Source organism: Perca fluviatilis, chromosome 22 (genome assembly GCF_010015445.1).
Source record: "Perca fluviatilis chromosome 22, GENO_Pfluv_1.0, whole genome shotgun sequence".
In the NCBI taxonomy this organism is placed as follows: domain Eukaryota; kingdom Metazoa; phylum Chordata; class Actinopteri; order Perciformes; family Percidae; genus Perca; species Perca fluviatilis.
The window spans coordinates 25,504,667-25,527,807 of NC_053133.1; the positions used below are offsets into that span (position 1 = coordinate 25,504,667).

General features: G+C 42.2%; 1 protein-coding gene across 5 annotated transcripts; it reads right to left on the minus strand.

Annotated features, from left to right (window-relative positions):
* Nucleotides 1–472: 472 nt before the first annotated feature.
* On the minus strand, nt 473–22,460 carry zgc:112982 (uncharacterized protein LOC503771 homolog). 5 transcript variants are annotated; one of them, XM_039790212.1, is made up of 11 exons: nt 18,770–18,916; nt 17,860–17,903; nt 17,064–17,738; nt 15,807–16,631; nt 11,808–11,977; nt 11,072–11,192; nt 10,135–10,207; nt 9,864–9,985; nt 9,377–9,482; nt 9,176–9,290; nt 473–1,158 (listed from the first exon to the last, which is right to left on the minus strand). In XM_039790212.1, exons 1-11 carry the CDS (start codon nt 18,794–18,796, stop codon nt 1,145–1,147), a joined length of 2,292 nt encoding a protein of 763 aa, XP_039646146.1. In that variant the 5' UTR covers nt 18,797–18,916; the 3' UTR covers nt 473–1,144. The 5 variants fall into 5 exon arrangements, with proteins under 5 accessions (XP_039646146.1, XP_039646145.1, XP_039646144.1 ...); XM_039790211.1 differs by lacking the exons at nt 473–1,158; nt 18,770–18,916 and adding exons at nt 3,957–5,267; nt 22,257–22,460 and having other exon boundaries at nt 17,064–17,735; XM_039790210.1 differs by lacking the exons at nt 473–1,158; nt 18,770–18,916 and adding exons at nt 3,957–5,267; nt 22,257–22,460.
* Between the last annotated feature and the right edge of the window lie 681 nt (nt 22,461–23,141).

The following is a 23,141-nucleotide window of genomic DNA, read 5'->3' on the forward strand; positions in this document are numbered from 1 at the left end:
AAAGAAATACAACCGACCTTTGTCATAGCAATTGTTTGATCAAATTGACTTCATACCGATAAGAAAACATCAATTTGTCTCACGTAACCGGAGAAACAAATAAACTGTAGTGTGAACGTGGCCGCAGAAATTATACGTTAAGAAAGACGGCTGCTCCGAAATTTTAATTTGCATCAACTTTACCAAATTAAGAACAGGGATCATTAAACATCTGTCGGATCAAGTGTATGTGGATCAGAATATGGTGTGAAACATGACCACATCTCGCCTTTTTCACAGAAGATATTTTGACATTTCAAAGTTAAGAAAGAACAGGTGGAGATAATAAGTGCGTTATCAGCTACGCCTGTGCTTTTGCAAAAATGTCTGCTGTCGGTCAGTAAGCTTTATGTATTTATGTCTTTGCAAACCCAGATTAACTCCCATTAAGCAACTCGTTTGACTTTAAAACACTACAATGACACAGACAAAATCAAAATGACTTATTTATTAAAAAACTGAAACACTGACATTAAGGGCTGGTTTGACGTTAAACTAAAATGTACAGGTATGATAAAACAAAAACTAAAAAAATCAAGATAACAGAACTAGTGATGCTTCACTTATAACGAGGCAGGATAATGTGTTAGTCATCTGGCAGGAAAAAGATAATTAAATGTACAATCACGGTATATTTAAGTACTGTAGCTTCACATGAGCGTAGTGTGTTTTAATTCATTTATCCAATATCTGCAGACATTTCAAATCAACATTAACCTGATAAATAGCGATCGTTTGATTTAAAAAACAAATCAAAACCACACATCAACATGACAAAGCGTGAAAATACAGACATCAATAACAGAAAACACACAAAAGAGCAAAGATGGAAGGACAGAACAGGTGTGAATAGAAGTTACAGAACGTGGACCAGCTGCAGGTATCAACGTTTCGCATTCAGTCTGCTGCCGCTCGCTGGCTAACACCAACAGAGCAATCTTCACAGTTTGATACAACGCCAACTTTGTGCTGTTGTTGGAAATAAACACAATTTGGCCCGAGACAAAAACAAAATCCTTTTAAATTAGTTTTTTTTTTTTTTTTAACGAACAGTGTTAAAAGTCAAACCAGCAGCGTCCAAACGGGATACCTTTCCAGTGTCCGATCACCAGTTAGGACCTACAGATAGTAAAGACAGAGAGATAGAGCAGAGGTCAGAGAAATCCAGTTCACAGGTAGAAACAATATATACCAAAAAAGAAAGGTTTAACGACCGGAATCTACCAGACCGAATGACAACGCAGATTTTAGTGGAACTTAAATGCATGCACTGCTCTCTGGGGCTCCGAAAATGGGCGTTACAGGCAACAGAAGCATCGCTGCACGGGACGCTAGTTGTTGAGAACCCTTCTGCGAACTAGTTCTTCTTCTTGTGAGTTAAGTGATTGTTATTATATGTTCAGTAAATTATTTAAAATTTGAATTTTGACCATATGGCCTTAGCAATGAAACAGAGTTACAGAACCAATCTGAGGGAAAGGAATCTAAAGAAAAATTAATTACTAATAAAATCAGTTTGTGCAACAATCTCAACAGTGAAACTAAAAGAAACGTTGAAAAACACAATTAAAGCAAATATGTTGAGTTAATACAGTGAAATGTGTTAATTCAGTTTTTGTTGTGTTGTTTTGTGACTGGTAAGGGGGAGAGGTGGAAGGGAAGAGTATGTTTTATTATTTAATTATTTGTTTTGTTAATGTTTGTGAAAGAGGGGCAGATTATACAAGTGAATTTAATATAATCTTTCTGATCCTTTTCTTTCAGGACTTGAAATGTTTGCATTCAGTTGTTTGTTTGAAAAATGAAATTAACTTATATAAATTAAAGAAATTAAAATTGAACAAGCCGTTCTTTAATGTTGTTTTGTGCTTTTCCTTTTTTTTTATCGATTCAGGCACCGTTTAGGCACCCACACCGTTTCAAAATGACCGTTTTATTACTGGTATTGGAAAAAACCCGAAGGATACCCAACCCTAGTGAATAGGGAGAAAGACGAGGTGAGAAGATGGGATTTGGATCAGCTCAGGTATGATTAGAAGCTGAACAGTGAGAATTAACTCCTTGAAACGTGTCGGGTCAAAAGTAAAAAGGAATTCCACTTCCCAACCGACCTCAACGTGAGGCCGCCAAGACAAAAGAGGCTGTTACACAACGGGAGTTTACCACAGAGTAAACCTGACTAAATGGGTCACGCTGAGCCTGAGAGAGTAGCTGCACGCAGGGAGGGACTGAGCCGCCAGCTGCCCGCCAAACGATGAATACTTTGGGCTGTGGCTGCAAAGTGGGGCTGCACTACATTAAAGAAATTCTCGGGCAACTAACGCTCATACCATTTTTGTCGATTAATCGATTAGTTGATTTAAATTACAGATCTATGAAACCGAGTTGTAATGCTGTAGACTACAATCTAACCCATAAAATATATATGATTATTCCTTCAGCGTGCTCACAGAAGACGAAAGAGGGAAATATCCATCTCTTTAGCTGCTAAATGCTCCACAATGTAATTGTAATTAACAGTAAAGTTGCAGCCGGACAGATAAACAATGATCTGAAACAATAACCTGGGGATAGGGCTGGGCATCGTTCAAAATCGATCCGGTGCCAATTTCGATTCCTCAGTTTCAATGCTGGTTCCTAGAGCTGGGCACTGAACGTCGATGCTTTTATGGCACCGGAAAAAATAATCCGATCCTATGAGGATCGAAAAATTATCAATCTTTCAGTGCCAAAAGCATCTGAACGCGTAAGCGAAAGCTTATCTGTCCTCTCTGCACACTGACAGAGCAGAGCTCCGACCGACCGTATTAATGGAGAGGCGAAAGCGGTCGCGGTGCTGTTGACGTTACACTTCCTCTTAGACAAGCAGGCACAACGGTGGTTTCTCTGCCCTGATGACTGACTGACAGGCTGAGGTTGTAAGGCAAGGCAACTTTAATAATGTTACTCTGAGCGAGCAGCGTTACCAGAATTTCTACATTTTGATAATTGTTTTGATTCACAATTAAGTTGGAAATTTGAAAGTTTTGTGTTTAATGGATTTTTGTTGATGTTGAAATGGATTTTTCGGTTCGTTAGGAACCGGCATCGAAACTGAGGTATCGAAATTGGCACCAGATCGAAAGGCTTTGAACGATACCCAGCCCTACCGGTTCCTAACAATACTTTTTCCGATACCATAGGCACCTCGCCGTGTGTGTGTGTGTGTGTGTGTGTGTGTGTGTGTGTGTGTGTGTGTGTGTGTGTTGCTGAGGCGTCGCTCGCTGGTTGAGCCAACCCCCTTTGTGCCTTCCCCTCAACAACCCCCGGCCCTAATGTGCCCTCTTCTGGGCACAGTAGGGCACAAACACTAGTTGCCCGTCAGCGGGGCGGATGTTTTGGCCTATACTAAAAGGAGTTGCTTTTTGACGCTTCCCTGATTGATTAGTTTTTAGAGACACACACGCCCTCCGTTGAGGAGAGACCCTCGCCCGGATCAGGGAACCTAGGGGCGAAGCAAGAAGCTAGACACACTACCCCAGACGTCCCCAAATCACGGGCTCTTGTCCCCCTTTGTATGAAAAGCACTGCCCGAAGGGGATCTTTACAACCAACGATTTTTCTTTAGTACTCACGGTCTTTGGCCGATCCTCCCAGGGTCACCGGAGGTCCCTTCCTTCTCAAGGACGCCCGCTTGCCCTCCTTGGTCGCCGGACTGAGAGAGGCGGTGCTCAGGGACTCTGACCGGGCCGTGCGCGTAGGGAATTGCACTCCCACTAGGAGATGACAGGTGGTCTGCGAGTCCAAGTCGATCCCCGCCGGGCCGCAACTCGCCACGGGCGGTTAAAGAGGAGTCTGACCTAACCCCTCGTGAGGGGAAACCCTCCCCGCTTGACAGCGGGTACAACGAGCCCAAAGAAATACGGCAGTGGCAAAGGTTTGGTCCCCTAGCTCAAGCCGAGCTCAGGTGGTTTTATTATCTTGTGACAAAAGCAGAAATTAAAAGCAAGTGGTCCTTTACAAAATAGAAATAGGGCCTCTGCTTAACAGAGGAATTTAAAGCCGCTTCTCTTTTTTCTTTCCTCCCTCCACTGCACCCAGTGAGTGCAGGGGACCACCCCTCTGGCTGTGAGAGGCAAAAATAAATCTTTCCCAATGCAGCAGAAGGCGCCAGGAAGAAGAAGAGAAGAGCGCTTCTTGGCAAAAACACTAATATTTATATACGAAAAAACATTTACTCCTCCCAAAGTTACCAAGGGGGATGTGCTTTATGTACTTTTTTGTCCTTGTAAGGTAATGTAAGAAATGCTCACAGACAACTTACAGTAAAAGGAAACTTAATGAGCCATACAGCATGTGTGATGTGTATAGCAGCACATGTGTTTCAGGATGTACACACACACACAGGGATGTGTGCCCCTACCAAGGTCTCTGTTCTCTGCCTGTACTCTCTTATCTCTGTCTGGCTGTTCTCCACTCCTTACAATTCTCAATGAAAGCTTTCTTTGTCATATAGTGCAGAAAGAGATCAGTATGTAAGCAAAAACAGATTAATATGTAAGCAAGACATATGTTTTTTTGGGGGTTTTCAAAACACACACCCACACTAAGCAATTATATAGGTATTCTGTTAATGCCAACAACGTTATATATGCTGTAAAGCAAGGAATGATATGGATTCTGCTATTTCTTTGTTTTGGGGTTTTCAATCGAACATTCGTTCAACATCCTCCCTTTAAAACACAAAACTAGCAGCGCTCAAATGTTATTATAGTCCAGAATTATTGCCAAGGGGTCCTGACTACGGTTCGTCAGAATCAGGAACGTGTTGCTGGTTGCGTTGAACACGTGCCAATGTTTATCAACAGGAATGCATTCCCCGTCCTCATTCGAGAAATCAGAATTCATCGTCTTCAGATGAGTGGAATTCTTGACGAAGTAATCCAGATTCTCCATGGAAGGTTCTACCGTCCATTTGTGTCGGAACCGTCCCAGTTTCACGTGTGTGAAATACTTCCACATATCCGGGTCACCAGTTGCATGCGGGTGAACCTTAGTTTTCTTGCGTTTTTCCCCCACTCGACCATACTGGTAGATCCTGAAGGCTGATTCCTCTGGTGTCTGAGGGTCAGGGGTCGGCACAGGGACAGGGGTCGCTTTTGGTTCCACCAATATCTGGGAGTTTGGGACCGGTGTAGGAACAGAGGTCCCCTCAGGTTCCTCCGGTTCAGTCGGAGTCCCTGTAGACACTTTGACAGGGATGGTAGAAGGGGTTTGAGTCTGACTATTCTCTCTTTTTGTGAACCCTTTACAGGCTCGGATCATAACCTCCCCAAGCACAACCTGTACACTGTGCCTGGCTCCCCGGGTTTTGACCTTAATCACCTCAGGGTAGGCCTGAATCATTCTAGTCTCCCTGAAGGCCAAAGCTTGGCACGGGGGATCCCTATCAAACAAATCCGGGGCCCTGTAGCACCTGTGGTACGTGTGAGGATCACATGTTGATGAAGCCTGAATTGGAGCCTTTGCAACAGCCCCCAGACATCCAACTGTGGTCACATCGTCCCACCGTTGCTCCGGTGGCCACGGTATCAACACATTGGTTGTAGAAAGTAAACCTAGCATTACCACTGCATTCAATCCCCGTTGTGGCCACTAACGGTTTCCTTGCTGTGGGCCTGGTTGCTCTAAGGCCTTGCCAGACTATTTCATAGCATTGGATCCCGCAGTGGACACAATGTCCGGGTATGTAATTCTCCCATTTCAAAATGCAATTAGATCGTTCATTGTTTTTACCCCCGTACTGGACTCATCTACAGCCGACTGACAGCAGAAATCGGTATCTAGGTTTTATTGTAGCCATCTTGGGTGTGTCTCTTTCTAAGCTGTAGTTGAGTAATATGCACTGGGTATTTATAACCCTTTAGTACCACTAGGTTGTTAGGTAGCTGAAATTGGACTACCCCCGCTCACTGAAGCTTTGATTTAACGCCTGCTTCAGTCTTCGTGTAATCTGAGTATATCCAGACCTCAACCCTGTCCTGAAAGACAGGAGAGGAATCAGTTACTTGTTTTGGTTTATAACCTGCCAGTTTCCCCTGGATTTACATATTCCTCCTGACCCTCCTCTGGGAGGAGTAGGTAGAAGGTAGATTCCCCATAGATGGGTAGGATGTCACTTATCTATCGTACTAGGTCGGTGGCAGTGACCCCCCTATCCCTTCCTTCCTCTGAGGTTAATTGAGATAAAGCCCTATAGCCTATCCCCTGTGCAGAGGTCAGACAATCAAGCGCCTGAAAGTTTCCTTTCTTACACGCCGGTTTAGCCTGTATCTCTGTGAGGTACTCCCTGCCTACCCAGACTACTAGCTGTTGTTCATAGTCCGGTAGAGGCTCCATTCTCATATGCGATTTGAGGAAAGCACGTATGTGCTGCTATTCTGAGGGCATCCCTCTGGCCCCCTCAGCATGTGCACTACGGTCCTGTGCCCAGCTTCCCCGTCTCCGGTTACGCTGGATATCTCCCTTTCTTGGCTTCCTGAAGCCGAGTAACCCCCAGATAGCCCTACGGCCCCTCTGAGGTCACTTGGGCTGTTCTTACTCAATCTGTCTGAACCACCTTGCTGTCTTCCTGGGGTTCCAGTCCGCTGGCTTGGGCTGTACCCGCCTGAGTCTCTGGAATTCCCTGGAAAGTACACGGTTACTGACCCTGCCGGACTGTACGACCGGGGCTCATGTCTGACGAAAGGGTCCGGGTAGATAGGGCCCGGGTCCACCAAGGCTCGCTCCATCATTCCCCTCTCACTTTCAGAACAGCACACCACCCATTCGTACCTCCGGTACTCCTTCAGCATTCTGGCTAGAGCACTTAGCCCAGCCTGCATCGGGTACTTGAATAACCCTGTGCCTAACAGGGTAATCACCCTGTAAGGGTGTCTAGCGAATGCTACACCATTATAGAGTATTATGTAAAGGTAGATTTCATCCTCTGGGTTGTAGAATTCTGACGCTAGCCTAGTCTGGTCTGACTTTGCGCTAAAGCAGCAGTGTACTACTTCCCCGTGTGTTCCTGTCGTGCTGTGCGCCTGACGTACTACGGTGCCATCAGGTAATGCCTGCGCTGGTACCCAGTCACATGACTGGGGGAAACGTTGCTTATGTGCTAATGCTACACCTCCCCCATGGTCCAACGCCCTATTCGCTGGGTTGAACCATGAGATTAGTTTTAGCTGACTAGGCCACGGGCCACAGTCTTGGATCCATCCACTGTAGTAACTGACTGACCCTGGCCCCATGTCTAGTAGACTTTCCGATATCCTAGCGGTGCCGCTTACGACTGGAGGGTTTTCCTCCGTGTCGGTTTCAAAGGTAGATTGTGCGCCAGGCACTGCAGTTGCCATGGCTCGAGGGGGTTTAATAGATACTTTGCGCTTATGGATTTCTCGTTCAACCAAAATTCCTCTACACTCCTTACCCCTCCTATTTTATATCTAGACGAACTTTCACGTTGCTTTCGGTTCGGTTTACCTACTTCACCTAACCAGTTAGTAATGGATAGGGCTTAGTCCTCAGTATCCCTGCTACTTCGAAGATTCCTCCCGCTAAGAGCCGGTACGCAGAGATCCGGGTGTGCCTACTTTTCCTAAAAGGCTGTAGCTCCTCTACTTACCCCCACCCAGTGGCGTAAATAGATTTGCACGGCGCGCTACTTTGAACTCTAGAGTATAAAACATTTGAACTCGAGATGTATGCCCCCTTAAGTTTGGACCTCTAGACTGTTATTAGACTGTATTTGGCTGCTAAGAATTAATCCGTTTTGACTCTTCTAGTTAAATTGGTGCTTAATTCGTCGCCCCTTAGCACTACAACGGTCCCATAAAAAATATATATATATATTTTATTATATTTTTATAAATAGAAAACTGTCCCATCTAATGTGGTCCCATCTGGGGTGCCATGTCGACCGGTGTGACAGTTGCTGAGGTGTCGCGTCGCTCGCTGGTTGAGCCAACCCCTTTGTGACTTCCACTCAGCAAGCCGCGGCCCTACTGTGCCATCTTCTGCCGTACAGGCAAACACCATTTGCCCGTCAGCAGGGCGGATGTTTTGGCCTATACTAAAAGGAGTTGCTTTTTGACGCTTCCCTGATTGATTAGTTTTTAGAGACACACACGCCCTCCGTTGAGGAGAGATCCTCCCCCGGATCAGGGAACCCAGGGGCGAGGCAAGAGGCTAGACACACTACCCCAGACGTCCCCAAATCACGGGCTCTTGTCCCCCTTTGTATGAAAAGCACTGCCCGAAGGGGATCTTTACAACCAACGATTTTTCTTTAGTACTCACGGTCTTGTTCTCTGCCTGTACTCTCTTATCTCTGTCTGGCTGTTCTGCTCCACTCCTTACAATTCTCAATGAAAGCTTTCTTTGTCATATAGTGCAGAAACAGATCAGTATGTAAGCAAAAACAGATATGTAAGCAAGATATATATTTTTTGGGGGGGGGGTTTCAAAACACACACTCTAAGCAATGATATAGGTATTCTGTTAATACTAACAACGTTATATATGCTGTAAAGCAAGGAATGATATGGATTCTGCTATTTCTTTGTTTTGGGGTTTTCAATTCGAACATTCGTTCAACAGTATGCAGAGAGGACAGATAAGCTTGTGCTTTTTTTCGGTGCCATGAAAGTATCGACGTTCGGTGCCCAGCCCTACCTGGGGATTCCACCGCCATGGTTTTGGAGCGTCACAGAAGCCGAGCGTCTTGCCTGCCCGACTTGCAGATTTTGTTGTTTTGGTTCATTTTTCCTGGATATTTGTGCTTCTACCATAAAAAGTCTACAAAGTAAATAGTTCCTTTAATTTAGTCCAGTTATGAACGACACAGATGAAAGATTTGTGGCCGTGTTTTAGTTGTTACAGTAGTGTAGTGACGCGATATACCATCGGGAGTCTTCACAGGGTGTTTATTTTGAAAACTGACCGGATGCCCTAGCACTTCCACTTCCTGTCTGGCCTGTTGAAAACCACGTGGCTCCCAAATTAAAACCTGCTTCTGGGACACGGTGCGTCGCAGCTTGCCTAATCACAAGCATTGTCTTGAGTGGCCGTGATTGCTTTTAGTATTACAAAGTTTGCAGGGGTGCCTAGTTACCTGCAGCGGTGTTGCGGTTGTTTGGTCGCCTCATTGGTCCGAGCTGGTTGACGGGGCGTGTGTTCCTGCGTTGGGAGGCAGCATTCAGCCTGTACGGAGCTCCTCTCCTTGGTCCCTAACGGAGGAGAGACAGGTTAAAGATTCACTTTGAGCTCTTAACACGTAGTCTCCATCAGATTAAAAGTTCTCTTTAATGCTCACCATGTTGCCCTCTCGTCTCCTGCTTTGCTCCTCTGGCCAGTTGGAGAATCCTTCGTCCTCCATCTGAGACATTTCATCCTTTTCCCTGTACGCTAACCCCGGCGCGCTGACAGAAACATGAACACAATGTACAGAAAGTTTAAGTTGGTATATCCTAAAAGAGAATACTTTACATGCCTGTTTTATTTGTACTGAGTAAATGTACTTTGTTGCTTTTCACCACTGATATGTAATCTTGATCTATCATCTTATATTAACAGTGTGTTAGTCTTCAGACACTTTGTAATATTTTCTGCTTTGTGAAATATCAGTTATTATAGTATTTAAAACTCAGAATATGGTAAGTTTGGTAATATTACTTGCTTAATGCAGGGTTTTCATGTTCAAATCTATCCAACTTCACATTCAAAGCACTCTGGAGGTTTATTACCACAATGTAAAGTCTGATAAATACCGACAGCAGGAAGAAAAAGGAGTTTAATCTCACCTGATTGGACCCAGGGGGCGCGGTGACATATTGTTCCCCGATATTGTGACTTTCACCCCCTCCAGCCTCTCCTGTCTCCTCCTCTCCAGGTCGTGCCTCAGGTCCCCCGGGTCTCGAACCGGCTGTCATCACATCATCAATAAAAAATAAATAAAAAACACCTATTCAGATGGAAATTTATCCGCAAAACCAATGAGGCCGTTTTATCAACGGTCTCTACGGTGTAGTGTTTTAGGATGCCAAATATTAGAGACGGAGTTTGTTTATGCACCTGCAAGGGTCCTAGTCTGGAGAACAGAGGCTCGTCGTCGTCAAGCAGCGAGTTCATGTTTAAGCTGAAGCCTCTGCAGAAGAAGACCATGTTTTTTTTACAACTTTACACATACAGTAATAATTATCACCTGAATGAATGCAGCACCTTTTAAAAACAAAACTACAAGATTAACACATTTCAAAACTACAAATGTAACAGTAAATAATGCAATTTAAAGTACAAAAAATACAGAATGACAAATCAAAATTAAACAATCAAAATCAAAACTAGGAGTAACATTACTAGTACAGTTCTGAACATGGGTTTAGGAACTAGAAGAACACCCAAGGATCACAGGCTCTTTTACTGAAAGACACTGGTCTCTTTTGACAACTTAGAAATTAGATAATAAGTCTGTATTTTACTCAAATTTACCGACATTATCCCTGACATATGATGTCAAGACTGCTCTTTATAATTGTCAATGCAGCCAATAGAACCCAGAATCAAAGAGATGCCAATTCCTACGGGACTAATATTATTACATAACCTGTGCATTTGGTGAAATATGGTCGGTAATTGGAATGGATGGAATTTTTACTTGACAATTTACAGACATGGCAGATTCGAACAGACAAGATCACAGACAACCTCTGTAATTATTACAAATTAGGGATTGACAAATTGATAGGCAAAAAAAACAACACTGATGCAGATAATCTACAAACTGTTCCTGTGCGAAAAGGGCTTAAGTTACTGTTGTAGCGCAGAACATTAACCCGTATTGTTATAAATCTTAATTTTGTACTTTTGATCTCCAAGTTTAAGAAAACTTTAATATTCTGCTCCGTCTGGACAGGATTATGAGGATATGATCATGCACTAACTACCATTAGAACCACTTCGATCACCAAAAACAACAAACACTATGCCCGTCTGTCACTTTTCAACGTACCGGTTTGAACTGAACCTCTCATCCAACGTCAGCTCCTCCGTGTCTGCTTCAGAGTAGCCGCCTTGTTGGGGCGCTGAGAATCGCTCATTCAGGGTGACCCCATCATTTCTGAAATACTGCTCTGTGAATTCAGAAAAGAAACACTTTAACAACCTAAATATGTCAAGTATTTGTGGTTTAATCACAATCCAACTGCATGCCAAGAAACACTTTTATGGTTTGTGTGTTTATCCAAATCTGAATTTCTTTTCACACAGTTTACAAAAAAAGCACAAATTTAATTCTGTAAAGCAGTGTAACATTTTATCAGGATGTGACCCACGGTAGAGCGTTTCACACATTGTAAAACAGGTTAATAACTGTGTACTGATCAGACATACTCTGCCAATTTCAATGCCAAAAATAATACGTTTAAATAATACGTTTTCAAACTGATTTCACTGCTGCAGGAAACAGCTGCTCTTGACATTCATTTTAAGATTTCAAAACTTCCTCCAGAGCCCCAGGAGAGTTCAGTGTATGAGCTAGTGCCACCCCTCTATTAAACTAGACTGCAATGTTATTTAGATGTAAACTTTGGCATAAATAAGTGAACAAGGCATTGATTTTTTTGACTTGTAACATGTTATGTTAGGGATCTTGAATCCAAATGGAGATTAAACTCTTATTTGTTCCCATTTATGGTATGTTTTATGGTCTTAAACACACAACATAGATGTGTGCGTGCTGTGCTGACCTTTGACTTGGTGCACCAGTGTGATGATTTCCTGGGCAAAAGTCCCAGTGTGCATGGCATTCTCCTGGTACGTCCCGGAGTGCTCCAGCATAGGCAGGAAGTCCAGACGCTGGCGACCCACGTTGACCAGGTCTAAAGAGAGCTGCCTGTCCGAGGAGTAGCACAGCGAGCTGCGGAGGAGATGAAAAAGAATGAAACCAAGCCAAGAGGTAAAACTGGTTGCCATTAGGATGAGCTCTTACCAGAAGATGCGTTTTATTTACCAGTTCTTACATTTTAACAACACATAGAAGCTGTTAGCTTAAACTGCCATTCATGCTTAGTTTCTACAGGAGGAAACACTGCATTACTCTAAAGTAATTTTACACTTGTTTCTGTTTTAGCGTTTTGAAAAGTTACCCAACTTGCTCTGTGTGGACGTTTAAGCATCCGGCACAAGGACTGATTTACTCCTTTTAAAAGTCTCTTTTCCACTTATTACTGTAGCTGGTAACAACTGTTTAAATTCCTGATAAACTGAATATATTGTACTCAGTTTGAGCATATATTTGCGTATTTTAGCCAAAATACATAGTTTAAAAAAAAGGACTGTCTCCATCACATCTGGGAAAAAAAAAGATAAATAAAATCTTTACCTTACCCAACAAACCTACCTTTACCTTTCATGAGTTCCACAACTGACAATGTTTACAATAACTATGTTGAATAAAAAAGGGGGATGTTCACCCCTGAAAGTACACAGAATCGTACAAATTCATAATCTTTTTATGAAGGTTTATGGAGGTTTAGAAAGGCTTAAAAAGGTAAAGCCAGAGGAGCCCAAGATACCCCCTCTCTTTTAAACAGACAGGTGAGTTCTAGGTTGGGTGAAAGTTCACACTTCTTTTCGCATTTGATCCATTAAATCTTCCATTTGGCATCTTTACTTGGGTTCTCACTTCAGCAGATATACATTCGGTGGACTCCAGTCATGTTGTTTGAATCCCCCATGGAAAACTTGACATTTTTAATCGCCCATCTTGTCCGATATAGATCTGTGATCTTTGTTCAAACTTGCCCCACAGTTCCTCCAGGATTTAACATTTCCTCTTTTACCTTTTGGAGCCACTTTTGAGCAGAATCTATTATGTTGTTCTTCATAATGTCGATTTCTCCTCTTCGCTGATGACACCTTACATTTCTCCATTGATCAGCATGGATAATTCATGACTTTAAAATATCTCTTTATCCGGTTTGATGCTGTGAGAGTTGACAGCTTCAATCACTCCATTTCACAGCACTTGCGTTTATGTTCCTGGCTTGAAGTTATGCTTTTTTCAGATTGACAATATTTATGTTTATGGCTTCAATTTCTGTGCACACAGCACTGATTACACTTCCTCCATCTTCCAGATACGTTGATGCATAGGTTCATGGCATTGATTTCTGATTTTTCCAGCACTGAAGATGCTGCAATTTCTCCTCCATCAACATTCATATTTATCTTCAAGGCTTCAATTTCATTTCTCCTTGTAACGGCACCGATCTTTTCTCAACTTCTTAGCATTGATTTTTTTGTTGAAGGCGTCAATTTCTCCTCCTTTCAAGAGGATTAATATTTATTCTCATGGCTTTTTTCTCTCCTTGTGATGGCCCCGATGAGGCTGCAATCCATTGGTTGAATCCATATCCATTCATCATCATGATAGTAATGTTCATGGCTTTAATTTCTCAATGTATCTGTATTGGGGACATCCATGTTCCTGGCCTCATCTTCTCCTTGCAACCACATTAATGATGCTTTGATTTCTCCTTTAACAGTATTGATGTTGACATTCAAACTTTCTTCTTTAAACAATGTGTATTCATTCTTAAATCAGTAAAGTATGGCTGGGGCTGTCAGGTTTGTCTTCTTTACCAGCTTCTCTGACAAGAAACTGAGATCCACAGCTCAAATTCTTCGACTAAAAACAGCTGTAGGTGTGTTTGTTCATCCATCAATCCCTGTGGCAAGAACAGTAAAGAAAAATAAGACTCCATGTTTGTCTGAACTTGAATGAGTCTCAGCATTCGCATCGTGGACATGCTTTGAAAACTCTTACCACAATAACACCTCAAACACAGTTCAGTATTTGGCCAATTAAGGCAGAAGTTCATCTTATTAAAGCCACAGGCACACTTCCGATATTCCCGCTCATCCACAAGTAGTGGGAAATCGTGCCAGAACATTCCTCCCACTGATCGTGTGCAGGTTTCCAAACCTCAGATTTGGCATTTGGAGAAACGGCTCCTGTCAAGCTAAAAAATGCTCTCAACTTCCTGTGAAATATCTTCATTCATGTTGTTTAAATATTCCAAACATTTCCCCCCGTTCATCGCAGAGCACTCAGATTACTTTCTTCTTTTAACGAGGTCTTTCTCTGGTGGGCTCAAGTGATATTGCTTCACCACAAGGCAAGCAATGTTGCTTAATTGCTAAAGGTTTGCACTTCTTTAAATCTTTATTTGTCTTCTGTCAACGGTTTGACTTCCAAGGGACTTCTTTTCAGGAAACAGACCTGTCCTTCAGTTTCAGTATTGCTTGGTTTATACTTCCTGGTCCTGCTTCACAGACCGCAACTGAAATGTCTTCAAAGAATTCAGAGAATCATAAACGACAACTGTGGACCTCAGCTCAACCAGAGGCAACATGTGTAGCATCATTAAGGAGGTGGTTAAAACACAAATGTGCATTATAGAGATCGTCACATTTAGAGAGCTTTAACATATAATGGCCTTTTCCATTTTCAGTCCAAAACAATCCAAATCTTTGCGTGATGTCTTACCAAGACAACCTAACTGAGTGATGACATACTGCAACAACCCTTCAAACATACTTCTCTATAACAATGTAAGATAATGTTTGCAGGGTGTGTCCTTTCACAGCTGCTTTTAGGAAAGCAAGAGAGCAACAAAGAACCAACGTCTGGTTCTGATCCTTTTCAATATGGTCTTTGAGACGTTTCTTGCTCCGGAGAAGTCCACAGCGTCTGTGTGATGGTCCACTTCTGCCGCCAAACCCCTCTTCACTCATACCAGCATGATTTCAAAGTCTTGCTTCTTCTGTGATTTGCCGTGGTGTGTGGCCATTTCTGAATCCTGTTAGAACCACCTTTCATGCGTTGCCTCTTCAATCTGCCTCCAGGCTTGCTGAGATTAAAGGCAAAAATACGGAGTACATTTGATGACAACATGCTCACTCACTAGCTCTTCTGCTAGCCATCATCACCCCCCTTCCCTTTATTTACTTTAATATGTCTAAATGAGCTTCAATAATTGTTTTTTTGACAGATTTTCAATTCAGTCATTCTTTTGATTTTGGAGGGGTTTTGCGCTCCTGTTTCTTGCTTACCAGATCCTTCCATCTCATCAGTGCATTTGCATAAAGGTAATGTGAGAGTTGATGACCAGTTAAAGTTCCCAGCTGGTGAGTGTCTCCTGTTATTTGTGTAGAATTATGAAGGAATGATTAGCAAATATTGCCAGCTTGTTTATACTGTAACATGGTCACTTTCCCAAAGACAACCCCCAAGCCTCGTCAGAAATGTTGAACTGGGGTTTTCATTTCTTCAGGAGGTGTTAGCCTTTCCCTGGCTCTATGCGCATCTTCCTGGTGTCAATCCATACATTTTCATGTGAGGGTGACTCCGTTTCAGATGAAAGTGTGTTGTTAGAAACTTCTGAGAGGCATCCTGGTCGTAAGATGCAACAGCTAATCTGGTAGATAATGGTTAGCAGTGCCTTACAGTATCCATGTCCAGGGAACACATTTTAAGCAGATGTACAAACTGCAACACAACACAATCCAGTTCAATGACGATGTATGTTGTGTGCCGTCATTTTCAACAAGCCTCCACTCTCCAAGTGGCTGTTTCTTTCTTCCTTGTTCCTTCAGCAACTTTCCATGATTTCAGAAAGAGAAGTGTGAACTTTACCCTCTCACCCTTAATAATTTTCTTAAAAAAACAATATATATTCTACCTGTTTTTGTTTACGGGTCGGCTCATGTCGACTTTGATGGTTAGCGTTTCCTCCGTTACAACCATCATGTTGTTGGTCTTCTGATCGTTCCATGCTCGCTCCCTCTGACGGGGCATTTTAGGGTCTAAGTCATCCCTGTGTAGGTGCCGGTCCAAACTTCCAGGCCTTTGAGGTTCCCACTGTTGAAGTCTGTCTTCTTCTGCCCAGTCAGGCTCCCCTTCGATTGGATCCTCGTAAGAATCTTCCCTGAAGGCTCGGTACCCTGGTCTTTGCTCTTCTTCAGGAAGATCTTGGTATCCTTGGGAGGACTGCTGTAAGCGTGGTTGATTTCTGGGCGGTCCAGTCCTTCCACCCTGGCTGCGATTGAACTGCCCTCTCCCTGGGCGAACACCACCCCTCCCCCTGTGGTTCACAGGACCATCCCGGTTACCATATCTCACAGGGTTTGGTCTATCTTGAGGCGCAGAGTTCCTCCTAGTTTCATGATAGTTGGAGTCTCCCCATTTATCTTGAAAATGGCGTCCTCTTGCGTCTTCCCGATCCTCCAACCTGCTGTCCAACGCCCTGAAACGCTCCGGAGAGGAGCCCATTGGACGAGGACTCCTCTGTCGAATAAAGTCAGGCGCAAGGTCTTCGCGATCGCCAAATTGTTCCCAACGTGACGGCTCTCTGCTGCCTGTGATGCCATGATCGTGTTCAATGACGAGTGGTCCCGAGCGGCGAACGTCTCCACGGGGGAAGCTCCCCTGAGTGTCTCCTCCAAACCTATCTCTGGGTGTGTCCACTGAGTAACGCGGTTGCCCAAAGTCCTCCTCATTCCTGTACCTGTGACAGCATAAGAGGAGGTGACATGGTTCAACAATTATTCATGCTTATTATACAACTTCACATCTGGTTTTAAATGTACACTTTAAATTAGCTTTTGAGTTATGCCACAGCCTAAACTAAATATCTGATTTGCTTATAACAACAAGTTTTAAAATCACTTTTGCCTTTAAAGCTGCTGTTTTAATTAACAACTAGAATGTGTTCAACATAAGACATGCAGAAATTTTAAAGAATCTGAAGAAGTTGCACAGAAAGACAACTTTAAGCCATGCAGACTACTAGTTAAACTAGTATTATGTTTTATGGAAAATAAGTTGTAATGACAAACAGCGAGCAATTATATTCTAAAAGAAAATTAGAAAGATGGGAATCCTCTGCATTCTTCGCTTCCTTGCGACAGTGCTGCAAAGCATTTTGCTTAAAATTTACCCAAGGTGAATGGCGTCATCCATTTGTCTTCTTTGCCTTTTAAAGGGGGGGGTCCTCTCGTGATGTGAATCCTCTCTTCGTCTGTCTCTAATAGGACCCTGTGTGCTCCTCCTTCCTCTTTCCCTACCTGTGCCCCCTCTTTGGTCATCCAACCTCGCATTGGGACTTTGGTCTCTGAACCTCCCTCGACCCCTGCCCTGCTCCTCTCTCTTCCAGCCTATCCCCGCCTCTCTCTGCTGGTGGTCTGAGTGAGACTTCGGTGTCGGCGGCAATCTTTCCCTAGATATCCTCAGAGGCGACTGGGGCAACCTCGCTCTGTTTTCAAAACGCTGGAAGAGTTCTTTAAACCCTTCTCTGCGTCTATCTCCCCCAACTTCTCCATCACGCAGCGGGGAAAGCCTGCGGTCATCATCAAAGCCCATCACATCAAGATGGGGCGATGGTGGCCTTCTGCGATAAAATTCCTCTTGGTTTGGGTGGCGATGATGCACAAACTCATGGTCATCTGGGAAAGGAGGGGATCTTCTCTGGCCTTCAGGGTACATGTCTTCCCTGGAGTAGTCCCAGTGTTCTTCAGGATCTCCTCTAGGGCGGTGGCTCCTGTCCGACGGATTCCCATCCAGTTCTGCAAGGACTTTATGAGGATCAAAGTCTGGTTCCTCCCATGGGAACCTTCTGGAAAAGTAAATAATGAAAAGAAAAAAAACTCACATCACCACAGGAATCAATAAATCAGCATTCACATTGATACTCCGATCTTGTGAGACACAAATATAAAAACTGGCGATGCATTTACCTGTAACTTGGCGATCCGGGCCGTGGTCTTGACATTTTGCCAACCTTTAAGGAAAAGAGTTTTTTGTTTCAAAATTAAAGCTGCAGGAAAAATATAACACACCACAGTACAGGCTAGGGCTGTGCAATTAATTGAATTTCGATTTCACTTTCGATTTTGGCTCCCAATGATCACCAAAATAGTATAATCGAGAAATTATTTTGCCATGTTCTGTTTTGCAAGAACACTCATTTTGTCTTGTGTTCTGAACATTGACATATATATAATGGACCAATAGACCCCGTTGCTCTGGACGGAGACCAGTGAAGGCTATTAGAAGCACTTTTCCGGTGATGGCCAGCTTTACTGCGCAGCCTCCAACTGACAGAGACAACGTAAATGTGACGTGAGCAACCTGTCTGAAAGTGTGAAGTGTTCTGGTAGATGTGCCGAGAGAAATCTCAATCATTCCCAATCTTACAGAGATGGAGAGTGTAGGTATATGTAAGGAGATAACATGGGCACAGGCTAATTATTGCTAACTAACATGCTAGTTAACATTAGTAATTAAACCTAAACAGCTAACGTAAGTCGAAACTGCCTGCAAGTTTCTCCTGTACTATACGGTAATTCCTCTACTGTGCGACAGTAAGTCTCGTGGTTATGACCCAATCGTTAGCCTATTTTTATAAAAACGTCTGCTACGGAGCCATAACGTGAGGTACAAGGTAATGGAGCCTTTTATACATTGTTGTGTTTCTTTAGAACTAAACAATGGACAAATCGAGTCTTTAAACACTTCGGATGTAAAGTTATTCTCAGTCAAGTGACATAAAAAAAAAATGGCGGTAAGCGGAATGCTAACAGGAGGTGATGGCCAGTTAGCAACAAAATGGCGCCATGATGGCTCGAGTTCTGAAGCGAAGCTTACCCCCTTGGTTCTGAATGACACACGCATGCGCACATCCGCCCCTCCCGAAGCCAGTCAGGGAGACAAGTCCCAATACATCAATGTGCAAGTCGTGTGCATATCATCCGCTGGAAATTAAAAACTCAGCGCGAGTAAAGATGGCAGCAGCGTTTGGTGAGCAAAAGAAGGCAAAACCTACTCAGTTGTCTGGGAACAGCTAACGTTAGCTAACCCCTGCGGTCCCTCTGCCTTTGCCCCCCCCCCCACTGTAGTATACTGTCTAGAGACGTTGTATTCCCCCGATACGCTGTATTCAATTACTGTTTAAAATAGGGCTGGGCGATAAAACGATAACGATATGTATCGCGATAGACACGTAATCAATATCAATAGAAAATGCGTTCGATAAAACGTTCGATAACTTGTTTTTCTTCTTCGGAAGAAACCAGAAGTTGCGAAGCAAGTTTGGTTGCATGAATAAAGGCACTCACTCTCTGGTAACCTAGCAACGTAGGGAGTGACACGCTAACAGCCAATCATGTAACAGTATCATGTTTGGTTGCGCCACATCGCTGTCTCGTGTTGGATTCTACAATAACAGAACCGGCGGCGTGGAGCGATAAGTGGAAAGTGAGTGCCGCAGCGAGCGAGGAAATTGTTGATAAAACAGGAAAAGTCAGTATGGCAGTTTTGGGGATTTTATAAGTCTGACCGTCGTCCCCACCAAGACTACCGCAAACTTGTTTTACCACCTTAGCCGCGCTCACACTTTGGAGCACAGCCGTATTCGCCAGCAACGTCCAACAACATCTGCAGCTGCTACACCGCACAAGCAGCAGACCGCCATGGAGAGGTACTCTGCATCAGCGCCTTACTAAACGCTACAAAGAAATAACGGAGGCAGACGTGCTGAGCACTGTCCAGAAGCCAGGTTACCAACCTAGCACTAAACCTGCAGAAAATAGTTCTTCTCAGGTTTCAGGTTTCTCTATGTTTATATTTAACACTTTGCACCATTTTATTACACCTTATTAAGCAATTCTTACTTATTCTTTCTTCACTGTGATTTTAGACTTATGTTTACATTTTAATTATTTGAGTGATTTCCATGGTTGTGTTGACATTTCTGCTTTTATAACTGAGGGGATTAAAATCAGAGGAAGGTTAAGTTTAAAATAAAAATGTTTAAATTTAATATATTTTTCTCCTGGTCCTTATTTTAAATAGGTCATAAAAAATATCAATAATTATCGATATCGACCGATATGAAACACTTATATCGTGATACAGTTTTCAGCCATATCGTCCAGCCCTAGTTTAAAACTTTTTCCAGCTTAGTGGGGGTGCATAGGCATACTGCTCAAAAACATGAAAAAACAGTAATGTTCCCTCAGCATTTAGTTTTGTTGTTAAACTGTATGTAAATGAGCAGGGACGTTAAATCACCCGTTTCACATAAAGTTACTCTAAGGTACCGTCTATGTGCTGGATTTTTCCAAAGGTTAGCTAGCAAATAAGCCCGCTGACAGCGACATTATTGTTATATAATGTTTTTTGGCACAATGTTTCGTAATGACAGTAGTAGTGGTCATAGTGAGTGAACATGTGATGTGAGATGCACATTGTGTTACGTCTGTGGAACTGTTCATTAGCTGTGTAACGTTATGTGTGATATCTGTAATGCTGAACCGACTCACAGTAGTAAAACAGATTTTATTCTGATCCAAAGACTCTTTCTGTGAGATAAAGGACACTAACAGATTATACCCTGGACACTATCCATTATATCCAAATGTTAATGAGTAATCGTGTTAAATAATCGTGATTTCAATATTGACCAAAATAATCGTAATTATTATTTTTTCCATAATCGAGCAGCCCTAGCATTCTCGCCCAGAAAAACTTTGAGCCTCAAACACTTAATTTCCTGCATGCTGGTGAATTTTTATGCACCAATTGTTGCTCTGTTTTACCTTTCCCTGCGCACTTAGGCAGCAAAGTAACACCACAAGACTTTACCAGCACCTCAAACGTCATCACAAAGTGCAATATGATGAAGCAGTACAAGGCAAGAGGTCTGAAAAGATGTTTCAATTAGCCTATTTAGAGCCATGTTCACGGCCATATTCAGCACAGAGCATTAAACTTCTATTTTTGGTAACCTATTTGAATGGCCAATTGAATGTTAATTCTATAAAAAGGTAAGCAGTTAAAGAGCGTGCTAAGAAATCATTCTGTTTTTGATAGTGTACTTAATTGGCAATTTACAAACTCCATTTCTCTAGAAACTGAAGCTGTAGCTGCAGCATGTTGACATGTTTTAATTATGTAAAGACATGTTCAAAGAGTTCAGATAGAGCCGGTATCAGGGCCATATTTAGTTCAATATGTTAGGTCACTATTTTTGGCCAGTGTTTACTTTATTCTCTTTATTCATTGAAGCCTCTATGTTTACAGGCTTGTTGTGATGCACAATGTGCTATAGGTGCCAAAAAAAATCTATGTTTGGTACTGCCAATTTGTTTTGTCATAGTTCATGTGTGCAATAAACCTTACACATTGTAAGAAAAAATCGTGATATCAATTCTAAGCTAAAAAATCGTGATTCATATTTTTCCCTGAATCGTGCAGGCCTACTGTTGTCTCTAATATTACTCGTTGAAATGAATGTACATAAAGAAGGGCTGTGCGTTAATATTACAGTTTCTGCTGAATTATATCATGATATTAACTAATCTTATTGTTGTGAAAGTTATTTATTGTGTTTTTGAGTTAGCTTTCATTAAATAACGACTTTTAAGTTGTTTGAGTTTTGAAAGTCTCATAATACATCAAGATGAAACCCACTTCACTAGTTTGTCATACTGTTAGCAATATCATATTACTGGTATAAAATATGCTTATAAATATTGTGATCATTGATTTTAATCATATTGCCAAGTTCTGCCTTAATATTATTGCAGAGCTGCACTTGTTTTAGCTACTGTAGGTGAACCTAATAAACTGGTAATTGAATGCATGACAGGGAGTCTTTCAGATTCACATTAATCTGCAGTTTATAGCTGCACAAAATTAATATTAGATGCAGCTTGAACCGAGTTTCTTTAATTGGTGGCTCTGATTTAGATGGTAATACTATAACCAAAGATAATTTATTAGCGTGATTCTCACTTGCAATGACAAGTCATGTCAAATACTAAGTATATTTTTGAATGTGTACCGTTACAAACTATCATTACAACTCGGATCCCTAATCTTAGCTTTGTAGCCGCCTTGAGTGAGCACACTAACGTTAGCTAACTTTAGCTAGCTACAAGCTCTGCTGAGTTTATGGGAATGGTTTAACTGATAGTGCGATAGCCCATGGTGAGTATTATAATATAATATATTCCCCAAACCGTCAAAACATAACCAAATTGTCCAAGCAAAACAGATTTACCTAACGTATAGCTAACTGGCTGCCGTTAAAGCTAACTAGCAGGTAGCTAAGGTTACGAAGTTGTCTTACCTTCGTCCTCGACACGCGCCAGGCTACCGCGACTAACGTTAGCGGAAGCAATGACAACCACACCAAAACAAAACCTGCAATATAACCGTTTGTAATTTTACAATAAAGCCCTATTTATTACAAGATATAACCCAACGCTAGCTAAATACGCTGCGCTCGTCTTTAACATCTGCAAGAAAATGGCTGTTGACGCCGCGCTGTGATCCGAACAGAACTTCCGCCACGGTCTTTTCAGAATAAAAGTAATTTAGTTTTTTTTTTTCTCCACAATTTGAAATGTCAAAACAAACGTAACATAATGTACAGTGTAGGGAGGTACAGAAAACCCATGGGGCTTAGTTGGAGCCTCCACCTAAATAATGTTAAAATGTCTCAATATTGTAAAGAACACAAAATTAACATACAGAAAATATTATAACTACATCATAGTGATGGAAAATTATAAGAACAAAATAAGAACAATAACAGTACCAAAAATGTAAACAGAAAATATGAGTGTTAGATGTGAATATAAATAAAACAAAAAAGAAAGCAGTTATCTCTTTGTTTATGTTATGTTTATATGACTTTAAAGTATCTATCTATCTATCTATCTATCTATCATCTATATTTCTGTCTGTCTATGTGCCTGCCTGTCTGTCTGTTTGCCTGTTTGTGTGATATACTGTACAATAGTTTGTAATTTGTGTACTATGGTTATTTGCCAACATGTAACATAAAACAATGCATTAAGACTATCTGTGTGTTCAGATAACAGATCCTACAGTCAGTATGTAAGACTATTTCCACCAGTAAAAAAAAAAGGATAAAAAGTTGTGAATGATAGAAATAAAACATTATGACTTAAAGCTCATCATCTTGACATAGTAAGTAAAATGTTTGACT

Bases quoted from the DNA above. Each gene is read 5' to 3' on its own strand.
- zgc:112982 (XM_039790208.1), bottom strand. From the start codon at position 18,796: ATGCGTGTGTCATTCAGAACCAAGGGG. The intron at 17,904-18,769 runs GTAAGCTTCGCT...TTTTCCTTAAAG, and splicing joins TGTCATTCAGAACCAAGGGG to GTTGGCAAAATGTCAAGACC. The intron at 9,291-9,376 runs GTGAGCATTAAA...CTCCTCCGTTAG, and splicing joins GGAGACGAGAGGGCAACATG to GGACCAAGGAGAGGAGCTCC.